Source organism: Syzygium oleosum, unplaced genomic scaffold (assembly GCF_021117445.2).
Source record: "Syzygium oleosum isolate NSW1041296 unplaced genomic scaffold, Sole_v2.1 Sole_v2.17, whole genome shotgun sequence".
NCBI lineage: Eukaryota > Viridiplantae > Streptophyta > Magnoliopsida > Myrtales > Myrtaceae > Syzygium > Syzygium oleosum.
In genome coordinates this window covers 7,328,800-7,355,465 of record NW_026607501.1, presented here as the reverse complement: position 1 = coordinate 7,355,465, position 26,666 = coordinate 7,328,800, and the positions used below count along the sequence as shown (strand labels likewise).

General features: G+C 40.3%; 2 protein-coding genes and 1 long non-coding RNA gene across 9 annotated transcripts; 1 reads left to right on the top strand and 2 right to left on the bottom strand.

Annotated features, from left to right (window-relative positions):
- Positions 1–1,143: 1,143 nt before the first annotated feature.
- LOC115678952 (uncharacterized) lies at positions 1,144–2,726 on the top strand. The gene is made up of 2 exons (XR_008818315.1): positions 1,144–1,967; positions 2,326–2,726. It is a non-coding gene; the product is annotated as an uncharacterized LOC115678952 (long non-coding RNA).
- Positions 2,727–6,477: 3,751 nt separating this feature from the next.
- Positions 6,478–8,000, bottom strand: LOC115678923 (uncharacterized). Its single transcript, XM_030602434.2, has 3 exons — positions 7,458–8,000; positions 7,146–7,300; positions 6,478–6,870 (listed from the first exon to the last, which is right to left on the bottom strand). The coding sequence occupies exons 1-3, from the start codon at positions 7,807–7,809 to the stop codon at positions 6,754–6,756; spliced, it is 624 nt and encodes a 207-aa protein (XP_030458294.1). The 5' UTR covers positions 7,810–8,000; the 3' UTR covers positions 6,478–6,753.
- Positions 8,001–19,679: 11,679 nt separating this feature from the next.
- On the bottom strand, positions 19,680–26,314 carry LOC115678818 (nucleobase-ascorbate transporter 6). 7 transcript variants are annotated; one of them, XM_030602266.2, is made up of 15 exons: positions 26,082–26,314; positions 25,647–25,797; positions 24,825–24,922; positions 24,543–24,719; positions 24,147–24,247; positions 23,701–23,776; positions 23,550–23,609; positions 23,261–23,445; positions 21,876–21,972; positions 21,489–21,575; positions 20,996–21,054; positions 20,810–20,901; positions 20,646–20,723; positions 20,378–20,538; positions 19,680–20,268 (listed from the first exon to the last, which is right to left on the bottom strand). In XM_030602266.2, exons 2-15 carry the CDS (start codon positions 25,750–25,752, stop codon positions 20,050–20,052), a joined length of 1,596 nt encoding a protein of 531 aa, XP_030458126.1. In that variant the 5' UTR covers positions 25,753–25,797; positions 26,082–26,314; the 3' UTR covers positions 19,680–20,049. The 7 variants fall into 7 exon arrangements, with proteins under 7 accessions (XP_030458126.1, XP_056175065.1, XP_030458127.1 ...); XM_056319090.1 differs by having other exon boundaries at positions 25,647–25,794; XM_030602267.2 differs by having other exon boundaries at positions 25,647–25,789.
- Between the last annotated feature and the right edge of the window lie 352 nt (positions 26,315–26,666).

Sequence of the window (26,666 nt, the reverse complement as noted above, 5' to 3'; positions counted from 1 at the left end):
AGAAAGTCTAAAGAACAATGACCCGTGGCCTGTTTGTCTCTGCCACTGGTGTTTCTTTAAGTCTAGATAGATAGAGAGGAGCACTGAAAGTCACCAAGAAAAGGGTCTTATCTGGTTTCTTGATTGTCTTTTTTGGTTTTATTTGAGAGTTTACTTCATTCAGAGGAGAGCCGATGAGAGTGGTGATCGGAAATGGCAACAACATTTGCAGGGACGACACAGAAGCGTGCAAGGCCTGTGACAAGACTGTGCATCTGGTTGATCAGCTCACTGCTGATAACAAGGTCTTCCACAAGGCCTGATTCAGATGCCACCATTGCAAGGGCACTCTCAAGGTCTCTCTCGCTGTCTTTGCTTTTATTGCTTTTGTAGTGTTACGCTCTTCATGAGTGTTCTTGTTTGTGAATATGAAGTTCTTTCATTGCTGGAAAAGCTGTTTCTTCAGCTCCCTTCTTCATTCTATTCTGTCAATACGGTTATGTGGATCTGCTTAATCTAGTCTTTGGCATTGTTAATGCTCGTTTTTTCACGATTATTTAATACATGGAAGTTATGTCGAACATCATCCATGGTTAACTCTTTGGTGGCATTTATTGGTTCCTAGAAATCTTGCTTGTCCATATGCATGAGTACCTTGTTCTCCATCTACACCACCTTAAAAACAAATTGAAAGTACTCTAGTCTGCTGTCGCAAATTATTGATTGGATAGAAGGTGGACGGTATCTTTTTTCAGGGGGTAGTCAAAACCAGATAGCTTCTTTTGATCGAATCTGGATCCATCATGTGGGTAGTGTTTAAAATTGGCGATAGCATATAAGACGAGAAGGCATTATGACGGGTCGATTTGGCATCATCCGTGACTACTAATGACGCTGCCGCTCTGAGGCTAAGTCCATTTGCCTCAAACAACTAAGAGATGAAAAGCAGAATCATTCATCTATATATTATAGTATTTGATGTGATCTCCCTTATTAAGATTGAGGACTTGAGAGAGAAGTTTTAGTCCGGTGTAGTCTGGTCAAGGACAGCGGGAGGGAGACGAATTCAATGTCGTACCGTTTCTTCTGTGTCTTTTTTTTTTGTGGGGGAGAGGAGGGGCGGTGTTGGCAATGAGGTCTCAATACTCTTCAAGCACCTAATCCAACTTGAGTCTGGCAGTCCCTCTGTACTGACACATGCTAGGTAATCAGTGGAGTACTCGAGCAACCCCTTCGAGTTACAGTTTTCGTGTATGTTGATTATGACGAAAATGACGGTCTTGCTTGTTCGCCTTTCACATATTAATGAGACTCTTTCATGCGATTTGGTCTATTGTATGGGTTTGAAATGTTCAGTGTTTGCCAGTGCATGCACGGTACTGAAAGGTGATCCCTTTGCCTTGTTATATTATTTAGGGTCTCCATATACGGATAATTGAAGTTTCAGTGTGACAACTATCACCCCATCTGTAGGACGTTATGTGTGTGCTTTGTCTCCAATGAAGGCATTTTGTTGCTGGCGAGACATCTCTATAACTCTCTTATTCTTCTGCATTCTGCAGTTGAGTAACTATATTATATTGCAAGCCGCCTTTCGATCAGCTCTTTAAGATGACTGGGAGCTTGGATAAAAGTTTTGAAGGTAATGCGCAAAGATGGCTTTTGTTCTCACTTATTCATGTATCTCTGCTGCTATAGCCCCGTTTATGCTTATAGATAGATAGATTGTTCTTCCATAGGCACTCCAAAAACTGTCAATAGATCTGCTGATCAGGTACCCCCCAAGCTTCAATTTTCCACTTACTTTCTTTGTTCAATATGTTTCTGAAATGTTAGTCACAGTTAGATGTCCGTAGTATCACTACAAGTTGCTTCCAATAATGTCTGGACTTGTTCAGGGCCACAGTTATGCCAAAGTTTCGAGTATGTTTGCTGGAACTTAAGACAAGTGTGTTGCTTGCAAGAAGACTGTTTATCCCATTGAAAAGGTAAATCTAGGAGAAATCTATGGTGAGCTCTTCCTGCCCACATAATCTTTCTCGATGTAGTTTCAATCTATGACATGCCAAGTCTTTGAGCCTTGCAATTTCAATATTCCTCTTGTTATTGAAAAGATTGGCAAGGCCTACTCATCGATATGCGTTTACTGCACTAATCTGATATATTGTCATATCTTGTGTAAATTTAATTTAGAATCGGAAAAAAGCTCAACATTTGATAAGACTACCTTCTCTAGATGTTACTAATAAGTAGTTATCTCTCTGTTCGTGTGTCCACAAACACTGAATTTAACCTAACAGTTTATCAACCTTAGTAGTGTTCATGAACTGACTGCTGCTTTGCCAGGTGGTTGTTGATGGCACATCATATCACAAAACCTGCTTCAGGTGTACTCACGGCGGTTGCATAATCAGTCCATCAAACTTTGTAGCCCACGAGCACCGTCTCTACTGCAGTCACCACCACAATCAGCTATTCAAGCAGAAAGGAAACTTCAGTCAGCTCGGCAGCCATGACGAACAGCTTAAAGAGTATTTAGGGGCAGAGTGGTCATATTTTGATGGTCAAGTCAATGTAGTTATCAGTCTCCTTTGACAAAAATCATGGATTATCAACAAGATGCGGATTCGGTTCTAAGGTATACAAAAAGTTTAGTGTTGATTTTTCTATTCTATGGAGATAACTACGTTCATTGTAATTTTCGAGTATGCAATCTGAATGGATAACTACTGGAGACTTGCTGCTCAGTTTCTCGAGTGAAAACAGTAAAACAAAAATTTGTGTGATTTTGTTTTGTGGGTTTTACGTCGAAATCGGAAAGAATGGAGACATATCCTTGTACTCAAGATAGTTGTCTATTTCTTGTTTTTCTTTTCCAATATTCTCCATACGTTTGAGTCATCCCTTTATTTGCAAACTCCCTTTCCTTCACTCTGGTGTAGTGCTTGCCAAGCATTTGGAAATTAAACTCGCACATTCCCACTGTAAATCGACTTTGTCAATACCTTCTCGCTTTTCGTCCCTCCCATAAATCTGATAGCAACTTCTTCCTTTGTTTCATTCGTATGCTATGTGCATTCATAATGAATGCCTTCACATGTGTTCAACCACATGTCAGCTTGCAAAATTCGTATCCCTTATGTAGCCATACGTCAACTTGGATTGCTATTCTCTGGCGACAGTGCATAAAACAAATGTCTTTTGAGGATGAATTGATTGCCTTGTTCCCAGATAATCCAGTTATTCTAGGAATGTCGACAAGACCCAGGCAGGATTAAGGAGCAAATTCAGTTACCATACTGTGATTGTCTCATGGTAACGAAGGAAAAACGAAAAAGAGCACACAAATGAAGCAGCTTCACTGATGTTTACTTTTTCCTTATAGAAGAAAGGTATTTGACACATAGTTTGTTTGTGATGAATCCATTCCACACATTTCAGCACTCCGCAACATATTAAATAGCCTCCAGTCATATACAGAGTAGATTCAGCTCCCATAAAGCAGGTCAGGTCAGGTCGATAGCGAACTGTGGGTGCTGTGCCGCCCCACAAGCTCGGCTGCTCGGCATAGATCACTCCCATCCTTCCACCACCACCTTTCAAAATCACCTTCCTGAATTCTAGCCAAAGAGAATTTGTTCTTCTCCTAGTAAGATTCTGTCTCTCAACTCGGGTCATAGAATTGAGAGTATGTTGAATTATGCGTAGAGGAATAACTTTTTCTTCCCTGTCTAAGAAATGAGACTTAGAGAGAGTTGGAGTGAGTCATCTCCTGATAAGTTGGAGCAGCAAATGAGAGGACAATAGGTGGGCAATCGCGGGGGAGGAATAATAAAATCAACCCAGTTTATGCATATCGTTCTCCACCCTCACTAACATGGCTTCTATTGCACTCCAAAATCTCTTGATTTCATCTTGGTACCATTTCTGGCTGTTCCGTCGCTGTCAGTTCCCTGCCTCCGACGGCATCATGTCACCTTCAACTGCTAATTTGGCATCGATTCTTCTTTGACTCAAATAAATCTATCAACTTCCTCCTTAGACACATCTCGCATAGATCCTCCCTCCTTTATCAGAGCTTGCTATTCATCAGTTTTTAGTCGCCAAGTGATAAGAAAGGAGTCTATTTGTGTGTTAAACTGTCTCAATCACCCAAGTTTTGATGTTTTTACTTGTATATAACAATGGCGAAAGAAGAAAATTGGTGATCTTGAAGGTGTAATTTGGAGGTTGTATCCTGCTGATGCTATAACTCAAAGCCAATTACTTTCAAAGAAAGCAAGTGTCTTCAGAGACTATTGGTCTTTGTGTATCTGCAAGTACATTTGCTGGGCTGCAATAACTTTAGGTAGTTGCTTATTCTTTCATAATTTTAATGCAAGGATGGCAAGTGGGTCGCGGTGCAGTTACTTTCAATGAAAGTGATGATCTCTGAAGCAAGTTTTTGAAGGGGTCAGTTCGACCCAAATTGTATTCATACTCAAAGCTAACAAGAATCATAAGTTATTCAACTGCTTTGTCAACAAAATTAGGAATCATCTCCCACAATAATTTCTGAGAGAGATCCTGACAAGTGAGAACATGTACACCACATCCAGCTCCATCAAAGTACAGCAAAGTATATATGCCCCTTTCCCATTTTATCAGCTTTGATTTGTATTTCTCAATGATTGATCAGAGTGGAGACAAAGTTTTACAGGATATATGACACAAAAGTTGGTGCAAAATGCCAGCGGTTAAAGGCCCACTTTGAAAGATATCTGAATCTGGAACTCTTTATGATCCACGTTTTGTGATGCTCTTAAATTCTCATTTTTCTTTTCTGCCCAAGTGTTTTTTGAAAGGTGAGTTGGCTGTGGTTGGCCTATTCAAGAGCTCCCATTAATAAACTCCATAATTCCTTTTTGTTCACTGAAAAGGCACTGAAGTGAAGGGATTCTCTTCTTCTTTTTTCCATCCTTAAAAGAATATCTTTATTTGGTGAAAAGGCAAAAAAACTAATTAACCCATGTTCTTCTTTCGAAAAAAGGGGGGAAAAGGAATTCTTTTTTCAGTCTTCAGTAAAATTAGTCTGCCTTCCATGAGTGTGCTTTAACAAAAGATGAGGCATTACAGGTCTTTTAATTGGTGGGAAGCAATGTATTCTGCCACCACAGGCATGCCAAATATAATTAGCAGTCATCCGATGGCTGTCCTGGAGTCAAAAAAGGGCTTGAACCATGATTAAAAGGAACTATATTTTAAGGTGGCCGCTCTCTTTCCATGCCCACAAAGAGCATGGAGGGGTCAAATGATTTCTTCCTCCTTACGTTGGCCATGGGAACATTTGACTCTAATCATGTTGCTTGGGACAGTGTGATATTTCATGTGACAAATGCGCTTTGTTCCTCGCAAATAACCTTGTTTCTGCCTTCAACTTTTACTTTTGGAAGTCTTGTAGGTTATGAAGGAGAAAGGAGGATACAAAGGGACAACCAGCCAGTAACCCCTTTTTTTCAGCACCATCACACAAGTCATGCTAGCAAGTTGGAAGCAACGCATGACTTGATTCAAGTGCAAAAAAGCATGACCCATCGTCCCTTTTGAGCTTGCTGAGAGTTCTAAAACATGGTTTTGTTTTTTTCAAGAGGCTTGTTTGGTGCTTCAGATTACATTGCTCACCTAATTCCTTGTATAGAGAATAAAATTCCTGCACATTTGGTGATTTAGAGCATGATGGAGTTGGGAACAATGGCCCCAGAGGCAAGGGTAATATTCAATTCAATTATGAAGCTACAAAAGAAGGGTCAGCAATAATCACTATTATTCCCTCTCCCTAGGGTCAAGGTATAGGGGGTCAATCTCAAATGCTCAGGCGGCAGGTGAGAAAGGCTTTTCCAAGAAACTTTGGATGCCCATTGGTCCCGAACTCCATCTGGAAATGGAAATTATAAATGAAACCGACAGAAACACTACCCCTATTTTCATCATTTCACCCAAATTACGGTAAAACGTGGTATAGCTATCACATGATGCATCAGCGTAGGTGGTCTTTCAAACTCAATCTTTTGTTCAAATGAAGGCGTCAGAGAGGACTATTGACTGTGCACTTTTAATGGACGAATAGACCTCTATCACTCTGCTTCTTGCATTTTACTGGCTTTGGTGTTTGTGTAATATTGCATGATTAGCCAAACTGGAAGTTGGGTTAGATTTGTATTCTTTTTTTTTTCTTTTCACAAACTATTTCCTGTCTGGAGTGCTGGAGATGCATTCTCTGCATCAAATATTATGAAATGGAGCTTTAGAAATGTTGAATAATTTTCATCCATCAAAGTGGTTGGTGGTGGTGGTGGTGGTGGCTGATGGAAGAACTATGCATTCTTTCTTGCGTTAAGGCCAAAATAGAAAATCACTTTCTGACATGAATCAGAATATTTAAATCAATGGGCTCCTGAGGAGAGTAATGAAAAAGTACAGAACAGTAGAAGATAATGTCATCCAAGCTCTGAGTCAATCTTTGTCAATTGTAATCCTGCCCAAATTTCATTAAGAAGAGCAGCAAATTGATTACATGGGATTGCTTCATCTTTTTCCCCTCTATACAAGCAAAGATTTGGCAAATATCAACACTTCCAAGATGAGTTCTTACTCTCTCTCTCTCTCTCTCTCTCTCTCTCTGTGAAACATCTGAATTTCCACTATTCGAAGAAAGACCCGTTGAGTGCATATAGCAGAGTTATCAGAACCCACAAGACACTTCAATCATATCTGTCAAACATCCAGAAGAAAACTTCAACTTGCTGCCTCAGAGATGCTCTGTAACGAGGGTTGCCACGTTTTTGGCCTGTTGGCAGCTGAATTACTTGATGCTGTACTTGTCTTCTGCCTGTGTCTCTCATGTCTCGCCACCTGAATTACATCAACAGATTATCATTGACAAGAGAAAGAGACTGAAAGGACGAATTTAACACTTTCTTGAGTTGTAGTACTTCACTCAAAGCTTACTTCAAGCAGAATTTTGCAGGCACATACAAGTTATTACCCAGAAGTTATCAACCAGAAAAAAAAAAAACAAAACTTTGAACTGGAATCAGAAAAAGGTTCTTCTTTTCTTTTGTTGGAGATTTTCTTGATGTGTCCGCTGAAGAATGGGATGACATTGTTTTTCTTTTTTTAATTTCTACCTGGTTTTCTTTCCTCGTTTCAGATGAATCAGATCTTCTTGGTGCTATTATCTCCAGCCCAGATGAAGACAGCTTCTCTTCATGCTCCACCTTGATCTCATGCTGGCCCTTCCTCATCTTTGCATGCTTCTTAGCCGATAAAACCTTCATAACCTCTGCAGAACAGGAGAACAAAAACACAGAAACACTCGGCATCAGTTCAGCTGAAGCCACAGAGAGAGAAAAAACGGAGTCAACTAGGCGCACTCAATTTCCGGAACCAAAACGAGGCCGGTACAAGAATCGGGTGTACGAGTAGGCAGTGACTCGAACCTTTGGCAGTGATGAGCCTATAAACTTGGCCAAGAGCAAGAGTATCCGTGGGCCGGAGAAGCTTAATGCGGGTCACGCGGACAGAATTACTATCGGTCGCCGCGGCAGCGGCAGCGGCAGGGGCAGGGGCAGCAGCAGGGGCAGAGCATTTCTCCTTGGCATGAGCGGCGCTGTTATGCGGCTGCGGCTGCTGCGGCGGACACAAGGCGGTGGAGATGAGGAGAGCCACGTAGTAACCGGGGTTCATCTTCATGATCTCGCCGGCGCAAACGGGCCAGTACAGCTTGTCCACCTTCCCACATGGGTGCTGGATCACCAGCGTCGCCGCATCAATGGCCTGGCAATTCCCCATCTCTCTCCCTCTCTCTGTCTCTGCCTCTGTCCCTGTCCCTGCTTCTTCCTACGGAAAACAGCTACAGAACTCCAGAGGCAGAGGAGGGCCGTGCGGTGTTTGGTGGCTGCTAAAGAGCAAGAGAACGAACAGAGGAGGAGAAGGAAGGGAGAGAAGAAGGGGAGAAGGAGGGTGGTGCAGAGTAATATGAAGGCTCTTTATAGCTACCACCCACTTTTTTCAAATGGCAAGTACGTAAATGGCCTGACTTGTTATTTTGGAGATGTACCACAGACTTTATCAAAATCTTGATTTAATTAGACTGCCTTAAAAGATTATTAAATCGGATAAATGACATGGAAGGTCTTCGAACTTATAGTCCCATTTAAATTTATTCGATGCGGTCCCTGAACTTTAGTCAAATGTGTTATGTCGTACTTGGACGTTTGGAACACGTTCAATTTAGTCCCTGAATTGTATTAAAATATTCAATGTTGTCCTTGAACTTGAATTAATGGAATGGCAACATTGAACATTTTCATACAATCTAGAGAATGCATTGAACAAATTAATAGTTCGGGAACGACATTGCATATTGGGTTTAGTTCAGGGACTATATTGAACAAATTTAAAATTCATGGATCAAATTGCACGTTAGGCCAAATTTTAAGGACTACTTGTGTCATTATCCCTATTAAATTTGACCCACTTAATTTAGATTCCACTTTTAGTCCGATGTAAATACATTTAGTAAACTAGTTTTGATAAGCTCGTTTCTTTTTTTTTCCTCTTTCCATGTCTTTGTGGCCGTCTCCTGATCTCTTCATCATCCAGCGCGCAACCTCGAACAATTACATGACGCGATCATAAAAAGCACCTGCTTCCGGTATGCATCAAGAGAACGAGCAAGCATCAAAGTGCAGCGCGTCGAAACCTAAATATTGAACGAGCACGACTTGCCAAAACCGACTAATCCGTCGGTGTCAAGGAAGCTTCCGCGACGCTCATTAAGCAGCTAAGTAAAGGCTATTGTTATCCTAATGTATTGGAGCGTGCGATCAAGGACCTTGATCCGGACATAATGTAAACCTAATTTTTGCACTTGCACACAAGCAGCACACGCATCAATGGGGGGTCACTATCGCAATGAAGAGTCGTTTTGAGTACAATAAATGCAGAAAGATGGTACACAAAATGACGCACCACCACCGCCCTCTTCAATACCCCTCTTGTGTGTGTGTGGGCTCGTTTGCGTGGAGACTTGGGTTGAAGTTATTGCCCCGATGGAAAAATGTTAAAAACTCGATCAACATGTGAAAATGATGGCGTGTCAGCTTTAGGGCCTATAATTCCTTTTGCGGAAAAAAAAAAAAACCTGACTTTCTAGGTCCAACTCCAATTCTATTCAGGATTTTTTTTTTATTTAACAGAAAATTAGCAATATTTACTTTAGTCCCAAATCTATCCCGCGTTCAGGAATCGTTGCTGGTTCCTTCGAGATTATCAACGTCGGGAGGCTGCTGTTATCCCGTACGAAAGCGAGGGTGTTGGTGAAGATGCGGGAACCTCCAACTGGTCTCGATCGAGATAATTTTTAAAAAAATTGGTGGTGATTTTTTGACACAAGGGCAGATCTGGGATTATAGTAAAAGTTTGTGATTTTTTAAGAAATAAAAAAAGAGTCTAGAGTAGAATTGGGATCGGACCTAAAGTTGAGGGTTTTTGTCCCAATTTTTTTGTATTTATAGTTGAAACAAAAAGTTTAGTATACGTAAAAACTTAATGATTAAAAAAATTAGACGAAAGATATTTTCATTGTTTACGAAAATATTTACAGATAAATTGTCGTTAATAATAAAGACATCTTTTTCGATGGATTATTTCAAACGAAATGAGCAATCAGTTTTAGAAAAATATATTTTTTTTAATATTTTTAAATTCGATTTATTTGTACTTGATAGGTTTCTTCTTGGGGGTGGGTCGGTCACCCGTCAACACCGTTGCATAGAAGACTGTGCGACGTGCCACGTGGAAGGGGAGTTACGCAACACTTAACGGCTGTTAAATAAATAAATAAATAATTGGTCGAAATTGAATAAATAAATCAGTAAATAAAATTATAAACAAAAGACACGTTACTACGAGTTTCAGTTTTACACGGGAAAACGTTGCACTGTGCAGACTGTAACGCGTAGGTCGATTTTGCTTTTCCTTTTTTTTTAGTTTTTTAGCTGATTTTTTTTTGGCTTTTCGCAATTATGTCTACACGTATCACATTACGTCATTTGATTATGACGAATGATCTTCACTTCATATAACTTTTTTTTTTTTTTTGCCGATCCTACTCTAATTCTCAATTCACTTTCGGACTTTTATTCTATCTCATACAGAACGTGAGAGTCGAAGCCCACATCTGAAACTACACGTCCCCACCCTAGCCCCTTGAAAATGCGGGAATTCGAACTCCTCACCTCTCCTTTCCCAAATAGAAAGGGTGGCCACTGGGACAAACCCCAGTGGTTCACTTCAGATAACTTCAGTGTGATAAATTTTGATAATTTTCTCCCATATTTTTCAAGGTGTAAAATACTCGTGTAAAACAATAATGGTTAGAGCTAAAGATGCATGAAGAATTGAAATAGGATGCGAAGAGTTCGCAGTCGAAATTTTTGTTGTAAATATGGATCAATGGCTAAACAAAAGTGAGTAAAACAGAATCCGTGGCACCACGGCACTTGGAGACGACATTGCAAAGCCGGGGTTGTTGTGAAACAAAGCCGGGAGAACTGACTATATATAGCGCCGCAGCGTTGACATGACAGAAAGTAGGGCGCTCTACTCAACTGCATGCAGTTTTTTTGCGTTGGTGTTCTTTGTATTTTTTAAATAAAAAAGGGTTAATACCACAAAAAACCCTAAACTGGTACATTTGTGACACATTTACCTCAAACTATTTTTTGACCATAAAAAACCCTAAACCGGTACACCTGTGACAATTTTACCCCAAACATACCACAAAAACCATAAACTGGTACACATGTGACAATTTTACCCCGAACTAATTTTTAATATTATTTTTTTGAATTTTTTTGAATTTTTTCTTTTCTTTTCTTTTCTTTTTTTTTCCTTCACCTTCAACCTCTGGCCGGTCGTCGGTCCGGCGACCGGCCAGAGGCCGAAGCCGGCGAGGGCTGCCCTCGCCGGCATCGGGCGGCCCTCGCCCGACGCCGGATCTGGCGAGGGCGACCCTCGCTCGAGCCGGATCCTGGCGAGGCGACCCTCGCCCGTCGGGCAAGGGCCGTCCTCTCTCGCCCGGGGCAAGGGCGATCCTCGCCCGATTCTAGCGAGGGCGGCCCTCGCCCGACGCAGCGAGGGTCGCCCTCGCCGTGATCCGGCGAGGGCACCCTCACCCGAGCACGGCGAGGGTCGCCCTTGCCCTGGGTGGGCGAGGGCGGCCCTCGCCCGACGCCGGCGAGGGCGGCCCTCGCTAGCTTCCGCCTCTGGCCGGTCGCTAGACCGTCGACCGGCCAGGGTCTGAAGATGAAAAAAAAAAAAAAAGAAAAGAAAAGAATAAAAAATAAATAAAAATTAGAAAAAAAAAATTTAAAATTTTAATTCAGGTTAAAATTGTCACATATATACCAGTTTGGGGTTTTTTTTGGTAAGTTCAGGGTAAAATTGTCCCAGGTGTACCAGTTTGGGGTTTTTTGTGGTCAAAAAAATAGTTCATGGTAAAATTGTCACAGGTGTACCAGTTTGGGGTTTTTTATGGTCAAAAAAATAGTTTGGGGTAAATGTGTCATAAATGTACCAGTTTAGGGTTTTTCGTGGTATTAACCGAATAAAAAAAACACGTCTCTTTGTATCATGTCCTTTCGAACTCTATAAATTGAAATCAACTATTCTTCATTTGACACAAGATACACAACGTTTCCGTGCTTAGAAATTTGTTTCAATCTCTTTGTTCAAAGTCATATAAAGAATATCTTCTCTTCAATTTGTCTCTTTGGTTAAATCTCTAAGTGCGTCGGTCCGAGCAAAAGTTCAATTGAGTCTTGTTTGTATAAACATGTTCGAGGTGTTATATATTGGGAAGCATGGTTCATAAATATGTAAAGCTTCATTAGCAAGAATTAATTGCCTTGAAGAGATTCTATAGTCCTTACCTCACCTCCTGTTTAATTTTGTTACAATTTTATATCAATTTACTTTTAAAACCTACAACTCAGATCCCGAGGTTTCCACTTTCATACCAATTTGCATACTTACAACCCAATTTATTTTCAGAAATTGCCATTTTTCTTTCCAAACTGCCATTCATCAAACAAAAACCTACAAATCAGGGCTAAGCTCGCTTCTCATGCGAGTCCATCCCTAGTCAAGCTCGGGGCTTGTGTAAGCTTGACTTCTCGTGGTTGCAAGTCGCGAGTTCTGCAAGAGAGAAGAGAGAGGGTGGGTTGTTGGGGGCGACGGGGATCGGAGGCGGCGTCGAGCAACAACGGCAGTCACTACGAGGGGTTGGGAGAGAGAGAAAGCCCATGGTGTGACCGAGCGGGATGTATTCTTTCAATTCGAAGAAGATACAAATCAAAGTTTTTTAAGAGCGAAGAATGATTTTTGGCATGTAAGTATAAACTTCAAGATGGTTTTTTGCAATTTCATGTAAAATTGAAATTCAATTTACTTGATTGCGAAATAAAATTAAATCTACAAAATAGAGGGGGGATCTTGTTAATGCAATATTGGGCCATGCGTGGCGCGTGGTGGGAGCAGGGCCCCACTTATTACATCACAGGCAAAGTCCCGAGTCCCAACAACATAAGTGGGTGTCGCGCGTGGTGGCTTCGCTTCTCTCACTCACATAAAATAAAAAAAAGGACTTTCCTTTTCTTAATTTTCTCCAACGTTCCAAAAGGCTTTTTCAGAAAGCAATAATTATAAAGATACGAGATAATCACACGAATAGTCCATTGACTTTGGCTCAATACGTAACGTGATCCCTAAACTCTTTTCAAGTTATCGCACTGAATAAATTAAAAATTCTGGGAAGACATTATGCATTAGGCTAAAGTTGATGGATCAAATTGAATAAATTAAAAGTTCAGCGATTACATTTTACATTGGATCAAAATTTAGGAACCGTTTACGTCGTTTTCACCGAAAAGATTTCGTGAAATGGGGGAAGGTTAACACGCACCCAGTTTTCGTCCAATGCCCACAATTATGTTGTTGTTGTCGTTGTTGTTTCCTAAAATTAAATATATCCTTCTCCCTTTTCTCACTCGCACGCCGCGGAAAGTCACAAAAGTAATTTCCTTTGCCCCCTGCCTTTTTCTTGGATTTTGGGGATTCAGTGAATTTGAAACCTGCCCAGAAATAGAAAAAGCAAAACCCTTTCCTCCTTTCCTTTCCTTCTTTCCTTCTTGAAACCTGTAAGGTAAAAGAGGGAAACCTGTATGTACCCTTCATCTTTGGCTAGTTTCTTTATCTTTTTTCTCCTTGTTGTGGTGGTGTTCTTATCTCTTTCTTTTTCTTTTTCCTTTTGCGGTTGTAACTTGCCGTAACTTTTGAAAAAAGGTTCGCCTTGAGTGTTGGAATTGTTCGCCTTAAGTGCTGTGCTGCATCAGATTTCCGGCACTCGTGATGAACGTTTTTCCAAAAAGTTTATGGCACTCGAGTGATCGATCTGTGAACATCGCGCAAAAGTAATGATCTTATGCTCCAATCATCCCTTTTAAAGTTATGGCTTTTAATGAATTCGACTGGATCACAGAATCAGGCATTTTTGTTCAGATTTTTTAGGGTAAAGAGTACTTTTACTTTCTCAGTAAAAGGGAAAATTTCAAATAAAGATTTGAAGTGTGATCAATTTCTCAAAAGATGGTCCAAAGTAAACATTGGTTCGAATAAAGATCTGAAGTGGACATGTTAGTTTCAAATAAGAGCCCGAAGTAAACAAGTCAGTCTCAAATAAAGACCTGAGCATGTCAACTGGAAAAATTAAATGCTCGCCAGCTGAGCTTATTTGAGAATTATTTAGCCACTTCATACCCTTATTTGAAACGAACTCCACTTTTAGGCCCTCATTGGAGAAAATCATTCCACGTCGGGCCCTTATTTGGAATTTGCCCATAATAAAATTTCGAATATAAGCCAAATATAAAGAATTATTAAAAATCATACATGAGTGATTACCTTTATTGATTTATTGAATTTGTAAAAATGCCCTTGTTGCTAGTCCCTATAGAAATAGTTCTTGTATTTTTCTTTTGGGTTAATACCATGAAAAACCGTAAACTGACATCTGTGATAAATTTACCCATAACTAATTTTTCGATCACGAAAAAATCCTAAACTGGTACACCTCTGACACCTCAAACTAATTTTTTGACCACTAAAAATCTTAAATCGGTACACTTATGACAAATATACCCTTCATTAAATCGGATTAATACGATGAAAAATCCCAAATTAGTGAACCTGTGATAAATAGAGGGGTAAAACCCCAAACTGGTACATCCATTAACTGTCACGTGCCATCCAACTCAATAATTTAACTATAAACTTTAACGGAAACTAATAGAGGATAAATTTATCACAAGTGTACCTGTTTTGGGTTTTTCGCTGTCAAAAAATTAGTTTTTGGTAAATTTGTCACGGACGTACCAGTTTGGGGTTTTTCGTGGTATTAACTCATTTTCTTTTTTACTCCTGGAGAAATATTATGAGTTAGCTAGTTTTTTTTTTTCGCTCTATTAATAGCAAAAGATAGTCCAAAGTAAACATTGGTTCGAATAATGATTTGAAGTGGACATGTTAGTTTCAAATAAGAGCCCGAAGTAGACAAGTCAGTCTCAAATAAGGACCTGAGCATGTCAGCGAAAAATTAAATGCTCGCCAGCTGAGCTTATTTGAGAATTATTTAGCCACTTCGTACCCTTATTTGAAACGAACTCCACTTTAGGCCCTCATTGGAGAAAATCATTCCATGTCGGGCCCTTATTTGGAATTTGCCCATAATAAAATTTCGAATATAATCCAAATATAAAGAATTATTAAAAATCATACATGAGTGATTACCTTTATTGATTTATTGAATTTGTAAAAATGCCCTTGTTGCTAGTCCCTATTAAAATAGTTATTGTATTTTTCTTTTGGGTTAATACCATGAAAAACCCTAAACTAACATCTGTGATAAATTTATCCCGAACTAATTTTTCGATCACGAAAAATCCTAAACTGGTACACCTCTGACACCTCAAACTAATTTTTTGACCACTAAAAACCTTAAATCGGTACACTTATGATAAATTTACCCTTCATTAAATCGGATTAATACCATGAAAAATCCCAAATTAGTGAACCTGTGATAAATAGAGGGGTAAAACCCCAAACCGGTACATCCATCAACTGTCACGTGTCATCCAACTCAATAATTTAACCATAAACTTTAACGGAAACTAATAGAGGATAAATTTGTCACAAGTGTACCTGTTTTGGGTTTTTCGCTGTCAAAAAATTAGTTTGGGGTAAATTTGTCACGGATGTACCAGTTTGGGGTTTTTCGTGGTATGAACCCATTTTCTTTTTTACTCCTCGAGAAATATTATGAGTTAGCTAGTTTTTTTTTTTCGCTCTATTAATAGCAAATCATTATTAAATCATTTACCTATTGGATTCTTTTTTGGTTGGATATTTAGATCTATTTTTTTTTTTGTCTCAGTAATATTAAATTGGATCCAATTTGACGTGGGAAGACCTTCAACGTTAAGTTTACCTTAAAAGGCGCAAGCACCCACGAATGGAACGACCCTTCTTTTGTCCTTTCACTACTTTACATTATCTCAACCTGACGATTTCGACAATTATACAAAATTTATATATGCGATGCCGACATGTAACCCATGTTTATATATTACGATTATTCTAATCCTTATAGTAGTAATTCGTTTCGATTCGAGAATCCGTGTCACGAAACTCATATAATATCCCAACAAATCTCGGCCCCCATTTTTCTTTTCAATTAGTGACGTCGGCAGTGGGCCCCACATCGGCATATTCCTTTTAGTCTTGCCGTGACACGTTTACTATGAATTTCTTTTGTCACATCAAAAACTCTAAATCATGCTCACTATGACACATTTTCCCTCGATTTTTTTTTTACGATATAAAAAACCACAAACTTATACTCATGTGATGCATTTATCCACTTTCAATGTTCCGTCAAATGATTTTTCAATCAAAACAACGTCGTTTTTATTTCACTTCAACTACGCGAGCGCCATGTCAACAACGTTTGCTTTCTAACGCCAATGTAGGTGGATTTTTAACGATGATAAATATGTCACATGAATACAAATTCGTGATATTTTCTGATGGCTTTCGCCCCAAAAAATTAAATTTCTCCGCCCCTTTTTTTCCGCTGTTTCTGCCATTTTTGACCTCCAACTTTGAAATTTTTTTTTTTTTTGGGTTCAGACCAAGTTTGATTTTTTTTGAAAAAGAGGAAAATGTTTGTTGGGGGGTGGGGGTGAAAGTGAAAGTGAAGGCGACAGGGATTTATGGGAGACATCGATTAGGCAAATTGGACATTAAATGAGACCAAAGGGTCGAACCATATGATTCCTTTTCCTTTTTAATGATATTTTCTTTTTCCTACTTTTCCCCGTGCGTGGGGGACCATGATAGGGTCCCATGCTGGGTCGTCCGATATGGCGACAGAACCTACAGATCATCGATCTCCGGTGGGGCCCCCTTCTGCTGTGTCAGAATTTCTGTCCCTCTGATGAGATCTCACCTCACCACTTTTTTTTTTTTTTTTTTTTTTTTGGGGGCTGGTAAGAAAAAGTTTGCTGCCTGCCTCCACCTGTGAAATTCTCCAAAAGCTCTTGTTCTGTGATCATGGTGTGGTCTCCAATCTTTGATCAGCCTTTTCACACTACTTTGTTTTGAAAATCTAAGTAGTGTGTGCTACTTTTTTTTTTTCTGGTTCATGTTTAAAGCACGTCATCCCTTTATATCTGTTTCGGGTCGAGTATCGTGGTGACCCGACTTCATCAAACCGATCCGTTGACATCCCTGTAATTTGCTAAATGCAAAATTAAAATCGTTAAGTATGTTTTAGCCACGTGCAATTTAATCAGTTACTATAAGGGGAAATTTTGTTATCATAACTTAAGTTGATGAGGATGTGCTTAATACATGCGGCGCGTGGTTCGATATAGTGACCATGTTTATAAAGGGGCATATAAGAAGTTCGAGTGAATCGGTCGTGGAACGGGGAGCTAGCAGTTTGGTGGTCGAGTGGAATTAGTGGTGGTGCGATGGTGGCGGCAGCGGCGGTGGCCACGGAAATGGTGGTGGTGTCGGTGGGCACTGACGGGACAACCGTAAAAATGTGTGACAGATTGAGATGTGGGCTCGAAGAAAATGGCTAATGATCATTGTGGAAGCAGTGGTCCCGATGAATGACACGTGTCGCGATACGTATGTATCGAATTCATTGTGATATTGACTTTGGAGATATAAACACATTAAATTTCAGCCCCACTTCCGTTCAACACAAGTCAGTCTTTCATATTGTTGAGCCAACTCCTAGGTTTTTGTCATATTATTTGAAATCTCCACTTGCCCAGAAAGACTTACAAAATTTATATATATAATATATATTATATATTTCCGTGATAAGATTAACCCAAATCTCCTTTTCCCTCAAATAAAATATTCTGCTTAGTCTCATTTTCTTCTCCATAAAATTAGGAAACAATACAAAATCATGCCAGTTTAACACAGTTAGACGATTAGACTCGTTTCATGCAAATCGAACCTCCTAACTAGGAGCTCTCTTACTTACCACACGAGCTGACAATCGTTTGCACACCCGGGTTACAATTTACGATCCCATGTACACAATCCCCCGGCTTGACTTCCAATATCGTAGTCTTAAAGAAGACACGTAAATTCAAAGAAATGTTTAGATAGTATAATATTTTGCATAGTCTCGTTTTCTTCTCCATAAAATTAGTAAACAATATAAAATTACGCCACTTTAATACGATACGACGATTAGACCTATTTCACGAGGGTCGAACATCCTAACATAGAGCTCTCTTGCTGACCACACAAGCTAGCGACCATTTGCACGCCCAGTCACAACTTGCAATGCTGCGCACACGATTACATCGGCTTGAATTCAGATGTTCGTGATCTCCAAAAAGACCCGTAAATTCAAAGAAACGTACTAAGTACTACAGAAGATTTTAGTGATTTGATTACATAAGTTCGTCACATCGATCAACGGGTGGATCTGAATCTTCTTCGTACACCCACAAGATTGATGAGCGAGTGGGGTGGAATGTGCAAGCAACAGCTTTGCTTCTTCTTCTTCTTCCTCCTTGCTTCTAGGGTTTCGCAAATCTTGGAATTCCACAGTAGTCTGCAGAATCACCACGTTCTCGAATCTTGAAACCACCACCCCCCCTACAAACCCGCACGTGAAGCTGGTCTCTCCTCTCGAGAAGCCGTACGCCCTTGCTCTGTTTTCTTCTCTCTTTTTAAGGAGTGGCCCGCTAACCAAATCAGTGTAAATTATTTCATTTAATCTTTGATTTCAACAGTGGCCCGTGAAATGATGCAGCTTTGACTCTTGCAGATTCTTTAAATAATTCACCTGGTACATTCCCATGCACTCTCCAATGTCGGCGAGAGAAAAGGCTGCCCTGGCTACGAAACCTCACTCCCCTGTTGTTTCTTCTGTCCCTCGTGCTCTTCCACTCATGTGCTTTTGGGACAAGCGTACATTCACTGGTACGCAATTCGGCCCTACTTAGCCCTTACCTGAGATGGCGCAGCACTTCCCTAGTTCGTCCGAAGCAGTAACCTTAGCCTGATGAATCTATGATCTCGAGGATTGCCTTCCTTATAGGGCTGGGGAAGGTGCCTGGGCATAAATTATTCTACTTGGGTTTAATCTAATGCAGTGGAATTCATTTTTTCAGAACGTTCTAAAATTTGTCACGAAAATAAAATTGGGTACTAAAATTTTTAAAGAGTGCAATTAAATCTTAGAACTTGTCGAGTTGGTGCAATCAAGTCATTCCATTAACTATGTCCAACTTGACAAACGGAAAATGTTAAAAAAATTTTAGGACTTGATTGCACAAACTTGACAAATTTTATGATTTGGTTGTACTTTCGTGACAAGTTTAGGATTTTTAGTACGCTTATTTCTAAGCTTTTTGTCATTTCCTGAATTTTCTTCTTGAGACTCTCTACGTGGCACCAGTAGGACTTTCTTCTTGATATGAAGGCTATGCAAAACTTCTAATTGACCCGGGACCTGAAAATCACAACATGGCTTGATGTCAAAAGCAATTGGGGCCACATGAAGTGTTTGTTTGGCACTATGAGCTTCCCCTCCCACCTTGAATTTGTGTAGCTTTCTCATTTCTTTGTTTGAATTGGTTTACAGAAGAAAGAAGATAATTGCAATTGGTGGGGGGGGGGGGGGACTACCGATATTAATATATCAGGGAAAGATCTATGCTTTCTTTGGTGGAGTATCAGGACAGCCACATAAATATACATGGAATTGTCCAACTTGTTGGTTGTTTATATGTACCTGGATTTTGGTATTCAAAACCCTGTGGGCAGCATCCAACTTCTTCTCCTTTTCATTGGAATTTAATGGTATGACAGCAACATTTCTTGGTCCCATTACTCTCTCTCTCTCTCCCTCCTCAAAAACTGCAAGTAGAATGATTCTGGGGGACCTTGCATTATCACTCATCGAGAATTTGTGTTGATTTTGGTAGTCTGGGAGTTCTGCACATTTGCAATTTCCCATGGATTTGTCTAAATTTTGGAGAAAAATATGCAGGGCACTTAGTGGGTTCTGCAAAGTCAAATAGAAATTATATTCAGTGAGTTTAACACTGCATTAGTACAATAGAAAAGCAAGAAGAATTGCATTTTTTCATAGGTGTACATATGGGAAGAGAGAAAGAGCAGAGAGAATGCAACACCAAATCACTTCACTGCAGCTTCAAAACCACTTCTCCCACTTAATTTACACGTTACTACCAAAAAGAAAGCAATGAAATAAATGTTTTGGAATTCCTATAGAGGATGGACTACTTATATCATAACCTTGCCGTGAGATCCTAACGCAACAAACTACGGCGTGATTACACAGTGATCGACTAGCTTTTGACAACGTTCTGATGGGGGTAGGGGAGGTACTTGGCACCGCGGTATGATGACTCACACCGATGGGAAGTATTTGTTCAGATTGAAAGGCAAGGAGTAGAACTCTTCGCTTCTCGTATCGCCCTTGAAGGACCGGAACTTGTCCCACCAGTGCTTGCCCCTGTCTTTCCTCACACCGCCATCCTTTCGGTGCAACGTGTTATCGAGGAAATACGCTAAGCATCCAGCAACAAACGGCTCCGAAGATAAGGGAACGTTGACTATATCGTTGAACTGTCAGGAGAAACGGGCATATAGTATTCGTTAAGGGAGGGAGTGAAATATTTACTTAATGAGCATAAAGGGAGGGAAAATGGATAGAGTTATCAAAGTCTTTGCATACCCATCTGCCTCCAGTGTGAACTGGACCATATCCGTTGATTACCGTATATTCGTTGAAGTATTGTGGAATGGACAAGCCCATAAAGACTGAGAACCCTAATATGAACTTTGTTCTAAAGCTGTTGAGGTTGCAAAACTGAAGAAAGCTTAGTCCCACAGAACCTGAACATGCATGCGAGGCAAGTTAAAAATCAAGATCATTTATTATATCAAGCAGCATTAACCGGGAGCTGCGAGCTGCTCATTGAAGTGCTACGTATGGACCTTACCCACATATGCAAAGAACAGACAGTATAAGGCGGCAACGATGGGCGCAGGTATTGAAGCAAAGACGGCTCCAAATTTCCCTGCACAGTCCAACAAACCGGCAATAAGAACAAAATCCAACTGAAGATTTAAGTTAATATTTTTTAGCGGGGGTTTACTGACGCACCTAGAATGGAAAAGAAAATCATGAACCCAGCTGATATTTGCACGACCCTTCTGCTACCGACACGTGTCAAGGCCAAAAGCCCAGCGTTTTCTCTGCAGGGAAACCAGAAGAGAAATGTACAGCTGATGGGCCAATTCAATTCTTTATCATGTTCATAGGATATTTCCTTCCTGATTGAAGACTTACACTGATACGGAGGAGCCATTGACAGTTCCAAACAGGCCAGAGATCAGAATGCCGACTCCCTGAAGAAAGATTTAGACATTAGGCGACTGAGACAATAACTTGAAAACCACTAGAAGCTGCATTTCTGTAAGCAAGCTATCCCTAGAGGGAGCCAGGGTATTCCTAAGAAAGGCTAGACCGGAAATAACAAATGTAATCTCTCTCTCCTAAACCAGTTCAGTGACAGCTAAAGTGAAACCAGTGGAAAGCATGCACTACTTTAGTATTCTCAGGTATCATGAAAGATAATTATCCAATTTCCCCTCTTTCCCACGTATCAGCACATGGATTTATAAGGATGGTTTGGACAATTAATCCAAGGATCCCAACAATGGACTTATATTCAAAAGAGAGCTCATATGTTAGTATCTATGAGAACTCAACTTGCCAAGTGCCACAACTCACATTGTTCAGCAACAGCTATAGAAGAGAAAACGACAAGCGTTCCAATTACCTGCCAACCAACACCGCGGCTGAGAACAGATGGAGGCAAATGGGTTGCGCTCGCGTATCTTGCCACCGCCATGAAAGCACCAGTCGACTGCTTGCATTGAAGTGATGCATGCAATTCAAGGACTTTTGCATTATACTCATTAATACTCAACTAATTTTAGACCACACAAGATAAGAAACAGAGATAGTAGTCTATAAGAAGAATTAAGCCGTCAACACCTCATTTATTGATTTTCTTTTTGACATGGGAACTCCACCTTAGATGGAACCCATGTCAATAAAACATCACACTAACCCATGGATCAGGCAATATGCGACTCAGCTTGGAGGATGACCGCACAGATTCAGAAGCATGAAAAATAGGAAAATAATAGGAATGACAACAAACCTCCACAAGAGCGACAAAAGAAGCCATCATCATTGCAAAGGCTTCACCAGCATCAAATGAAGGCGCTCCCCATTGAAATGGATATGGAACTCTTATCCTGCAAACTTACCCAGTCAATATGACTACGATCCTAGTCTCGAGCGATAATATCATACGACAGCAGAGAGAACTCCACTTTCTGAATGAGCAACACAGATCTTCACTATATCGGTGACTATGGACATGTCTAGATGGACTTTTACATTTTGCTTAATCTAAATATTGCGATGCACAAACTTTGATTTTTTTAATCCTAAGCGTTTGAATCTCACACTATACAAATGTCGACATGTAGATTCTAATTATTTTGAAATTAGGAAAATATTTTAAATTTTGGTGGGAAAGCAAAGAGTACTATTTACTTAAACTTAATTCTAAACAAACAAGCCCATATCAAATGTGACAGCTCTTGCAAAATGAGAATGATGTCGAAGGGGAAAGTTTCGTCTGAGAGGAGTCCTCCCTTAGAAGACCTAAGAGTAAGAGTGGGATCTGCTTAGTTAATTAAAATTACATGTACTTCTCCCACATAAAAGGCTCATCAATAAGAAATTGTCACGACTGACACCTAGATGCTAGAAATATTAACATATCTATCATCATTGAAAGTCAAAAGTAGCTATCAATGAGAGATAATGCAGATAGAAAAGGGTGAAATCTGTACTTTGCCAGTTATGGAAGCTGCAGACACAAGTCATCAATCATAATAGTGGCTGAAAGGCTATATGTGCTAGTACTCAATGCATGCGAAGGTAGCATGCAAGGCTTCAAAGTATATACTAGAGTGGAGTAGCGCTTAATGCATCAGAAAATTACTCTTTTTTATCTTTTTCTTTTATAAGTAGGGGAAATTGCCTTGGCACCAAGGGATTGCCAATCCATATATGAAAAGAGCTCATTTAGAAGACAAGTATCCAAAATCGCAATTACATCCGTGAAATATCTCTTCCATTCAAAAAAGGTAAAATTTTTTTTAACCAATATTCAGTAAGTGCCCGAAAAATGCTTTCTCTTGCCATTCTTTCCTGACCAACCAAAAAACAGAAAGGGGAACAGCAGAAATCAATTTCGACCTTGTAGTACAAGAGCTACCCATGGGTAGCAGGAGGACACTTATCGTATTCCACAAAGTCTTTTAGCGAACTTTGTGCACACATTTCCCCTTGATCCGAAGTAGGTATATTATCAACAACAACATGAAAACAGTCAAACATGTCTTTTCAACATAATGTTTTGCATGAAAGAAAGCGAGCCTAAAAGTCGCATCAACATTCTTTATAAGAGATATGAGGATCCTTCAGGAACTGATAAAACCAGAGCAGAAATATCAAAATACGCAAAGTTACCATGGAGCAGCATCTATAAGCCCAGCACGATCAGTTCGGCAGCTTGCTTGCGTCTTTGGTGCTGCGTCATTGTAAGCCCCTCCAACGGTAAGCAGGTGAGCATAAATCCAGACAATCACAACTGAGAATATGACCGCGAATTTGTCGAATAAATGTTTTCCTGAGTGAATCACATGAGGCAGATACTGCAAAACAATCATTCACAATAACCAATTCAGCTAAAGTATAACGACCCATGGTAAAAATCACAGTAACCATGACAATAATGAGATCACTGTGCACATCATACCTGTGAAACGAACACCAAGATGACAAGCTCTGGAAGTCCAATCTCCACACACTTGGCGACCTGACATTTAAAGATAGAACATTAGAATAGTTAACAACGCAGTGCTTTCGGCACATGAATATGTCCCAAATTTGTAGCAAATATTACTTACACCAGGAAAGCCTAGCTCATAGAGACCAAAGCCTACTAGTGCTACCAATGGGACAGCCGATAATGGGCTTAAGAACCTGGAGGCGGGACAGAACAAAAGAAATCATTACAAGTTAACATGACCGTCAATGCAGAAAACTTATCCAATCATCAAGCCTGAGTTAACAGCATAGCTAGTGCCATAAGACTTATTTTATCTCAGTCAGCTCAGCTATAGCTTAGACTGAAGCAAAAGTAAGCGGTGTTCATGATAGCCACATCAAGTGCATTAATTAAGCTTGCACTATCCCACATTCCAACATGTTCAGTAGAGGGAGTACTATTTTGGTTGAGGAAGTGTCGTATTGAAGTTTGATAGAATGATACACTTATAAAAAAATTGCAAGCCCAAGTCAAAGTAGGACATCCGCCAAATTGAAGTTCTTTTCTTCATTTAGTTAAACTGACCTTGTAACATTCCGCCAAAGGCCACTGAAGCCAAGCACAATCTGAAGAGTAGAAGCGACAATAAGTGAACCCTGTATTGCTCGCATAATCTTCTTGAATCTCTGGCAAAAATAGAAAACACAGTTTTTGAACTTGAAATTAGAACCACATATAGCATTGATGCCAATCACATTATGACCGATACTAATCCAAATATTTCTAGTAAAAGCTATCCAGATTGTATATCTTGCAAGCTATAAGTTCAGTGGAAACTTTAAACATGTGATATCAGGTTACTGGATGGATATAGATGATACGGCAATGCAAAGATTAAAAGGAGCATCAAGGTAGTTCACAGTCAGTTCAGAAATCACGTGAAGATGTCAGATAGAAGTAAATAAGGTTCAGTGACAGTACATCTACAGGGTCGGAATTATCACTGAATCGACCAGCGAGGATGATTGATATCGTGGTTGGGACAAAGGTATAAGACCCTCCTATTACAGCAGGTAGTCGGGTCCCAAACAACGTTTGCTGCAATGTGTTGATGCCAGCAACAAAAAGTAGCGTCTGGATGACTTCCGCCTTCTCTTCCTGTATCAGAGGCGGTTGATGAGTCACAAAGCCAATTATTTAAACTTGAGTTGGTGCAGCATTAGGTTAACACATTTGCCTTTTACAACCATAATATCATCTTACATTTCTACCTCCCATCTGGGGGACAAGGGCAGTGGGAATGATGACTGATGTGCCGAGCATCACCAGAAAGTGTTGGAAGCCGAGGAGAATTGCTTCCGCTGTATTAGACACACAAGACACGTCAACACATAGATTTCACAAATATTGTTAGTCTCGATCAAAGACAAAGAAATGGGACAAATGAAGAATATCATGCTTTAGAAATAAAGAACGCTCAGCCTGCGTTGGCAAGTTCATACGGACTCCGAGGACAGATTGACAGCAAGTCCCTAAACAAATGACAATGAAAAGAGAATGCATCGAGTGGCACCCACGGAGAATCGAAGAATCGTTGAAGAATATCAGTCGAAGCAGAACTTTATGACACAAAAATTTAAGGAAAAAGAAGCAAAAAGGGGAAAAGTTAAGGACCCAAATCACCATCAAGCTGCTCATCAAAATAATAGCAATTCTAAATAAATTTAATTGCTCGTTAAAATTAAAAGAGAAAGTTTGCGCTCCCGTCAATAAGTCCTGGAATTTTCGGTGAGCGCAATTTTCTTTTGCTAAAAGCATTTCCCAACTCTAAAGTGGGTATCCGGCACCTGAAAGAGAATTTTTCAAAAAAGCTACTTTCAACAATTAAAAACAGGCGTAGAATATTCACAGCACCAGACAAAAGAACACAAGCAAGCCTCCTTCAGATATACCACATCAGATCGGCAGAATCATCCCCTGAAGCACAAGATAATTTTATGAACTAATACTTAACTTGGGAAAAAAAAAAAAGGAGATCCGAGGGCCAGAAAAAGAGCTCAAACTTTTCACTGTAAAGACACTCACGCCATGGAGGAGGACTAGTTATGCAGTATGAAATGTTGGGCAGCTGATCTTTTGGTGGGTGTGGCGCTGGCTCATCTGACTTTGCTGCTCCTCCACCTCCCGCCATTTTCTCTTCTCACTGTTCACTGCTTCTGGAAAAACCCCTGCTCTTCTTGATCAATACAAAGAAAGAACCCCACTCAATCAGAGAGAGAGAGCAACTAGCACAGCACAAATCTAAGCACAAGCTAACTCAGAGCATACCCAAACACCCACAAACCAGTGAAAGCAGGGAAGACACTAGGAAATGACAGTATCCCAAAAGGTAGAAAATAAGTGGGGGTACCAACAACAAAGATAAGGCACTGTGCAAGAGTTGAAGTGGGAAATGGAGGGTGGATGGGGTGACGAGAGGAAGGAAAGGAGAGCAGCAGAGCAGAAAGCAAAGGAAAGCACCTTTTCAATCAATCTTCGGGAGCAAGATCAAGTGGAGATCAATAAAGCCGGGAACTTTATTGGGTGTTACCCCACACAGCTGAAAGATTGCTAAACGCCTCAAAAAAGTGTCAAGAGAAAGTGAAAACCCCAGATGGGGGGTGAGGTGTAGTGGAAGGGGAGGAAGACAATGTGGAAGGAACAGGGATGTGTCGACAGAGCGAACGTGATAGCATGGTACCAGGTTATATAAAATAGCTACTACCACCCACAAAAGGGCAAAAGCAAAAACCTCTCCAGCTTTTACCCTCCCCTCTCTCCGTGTGAAAAAAGGAACGAAGTTTTCCATTTTGAAATTTCCTTTTTACTCTCGAAGCTCCAGTTGTCTGTCTCTCTAGCGCGAACCCACCCACCTGCGAAAACCCTTTTTAACCTTTGACAAATCTTTTACGTTTGTTTTAGACCAGTGCAGTGCAGTGCAGTTTAGAGGGTCCATTGTCCATGAGCATCTCACATGGGAGCGAAAGCTTTGAACTTCGGGGGGAAAAAGATGTGGACGGTGTCGCAAAACGACAGACGGTACCACACCCCCCCTCCCCCAATCCG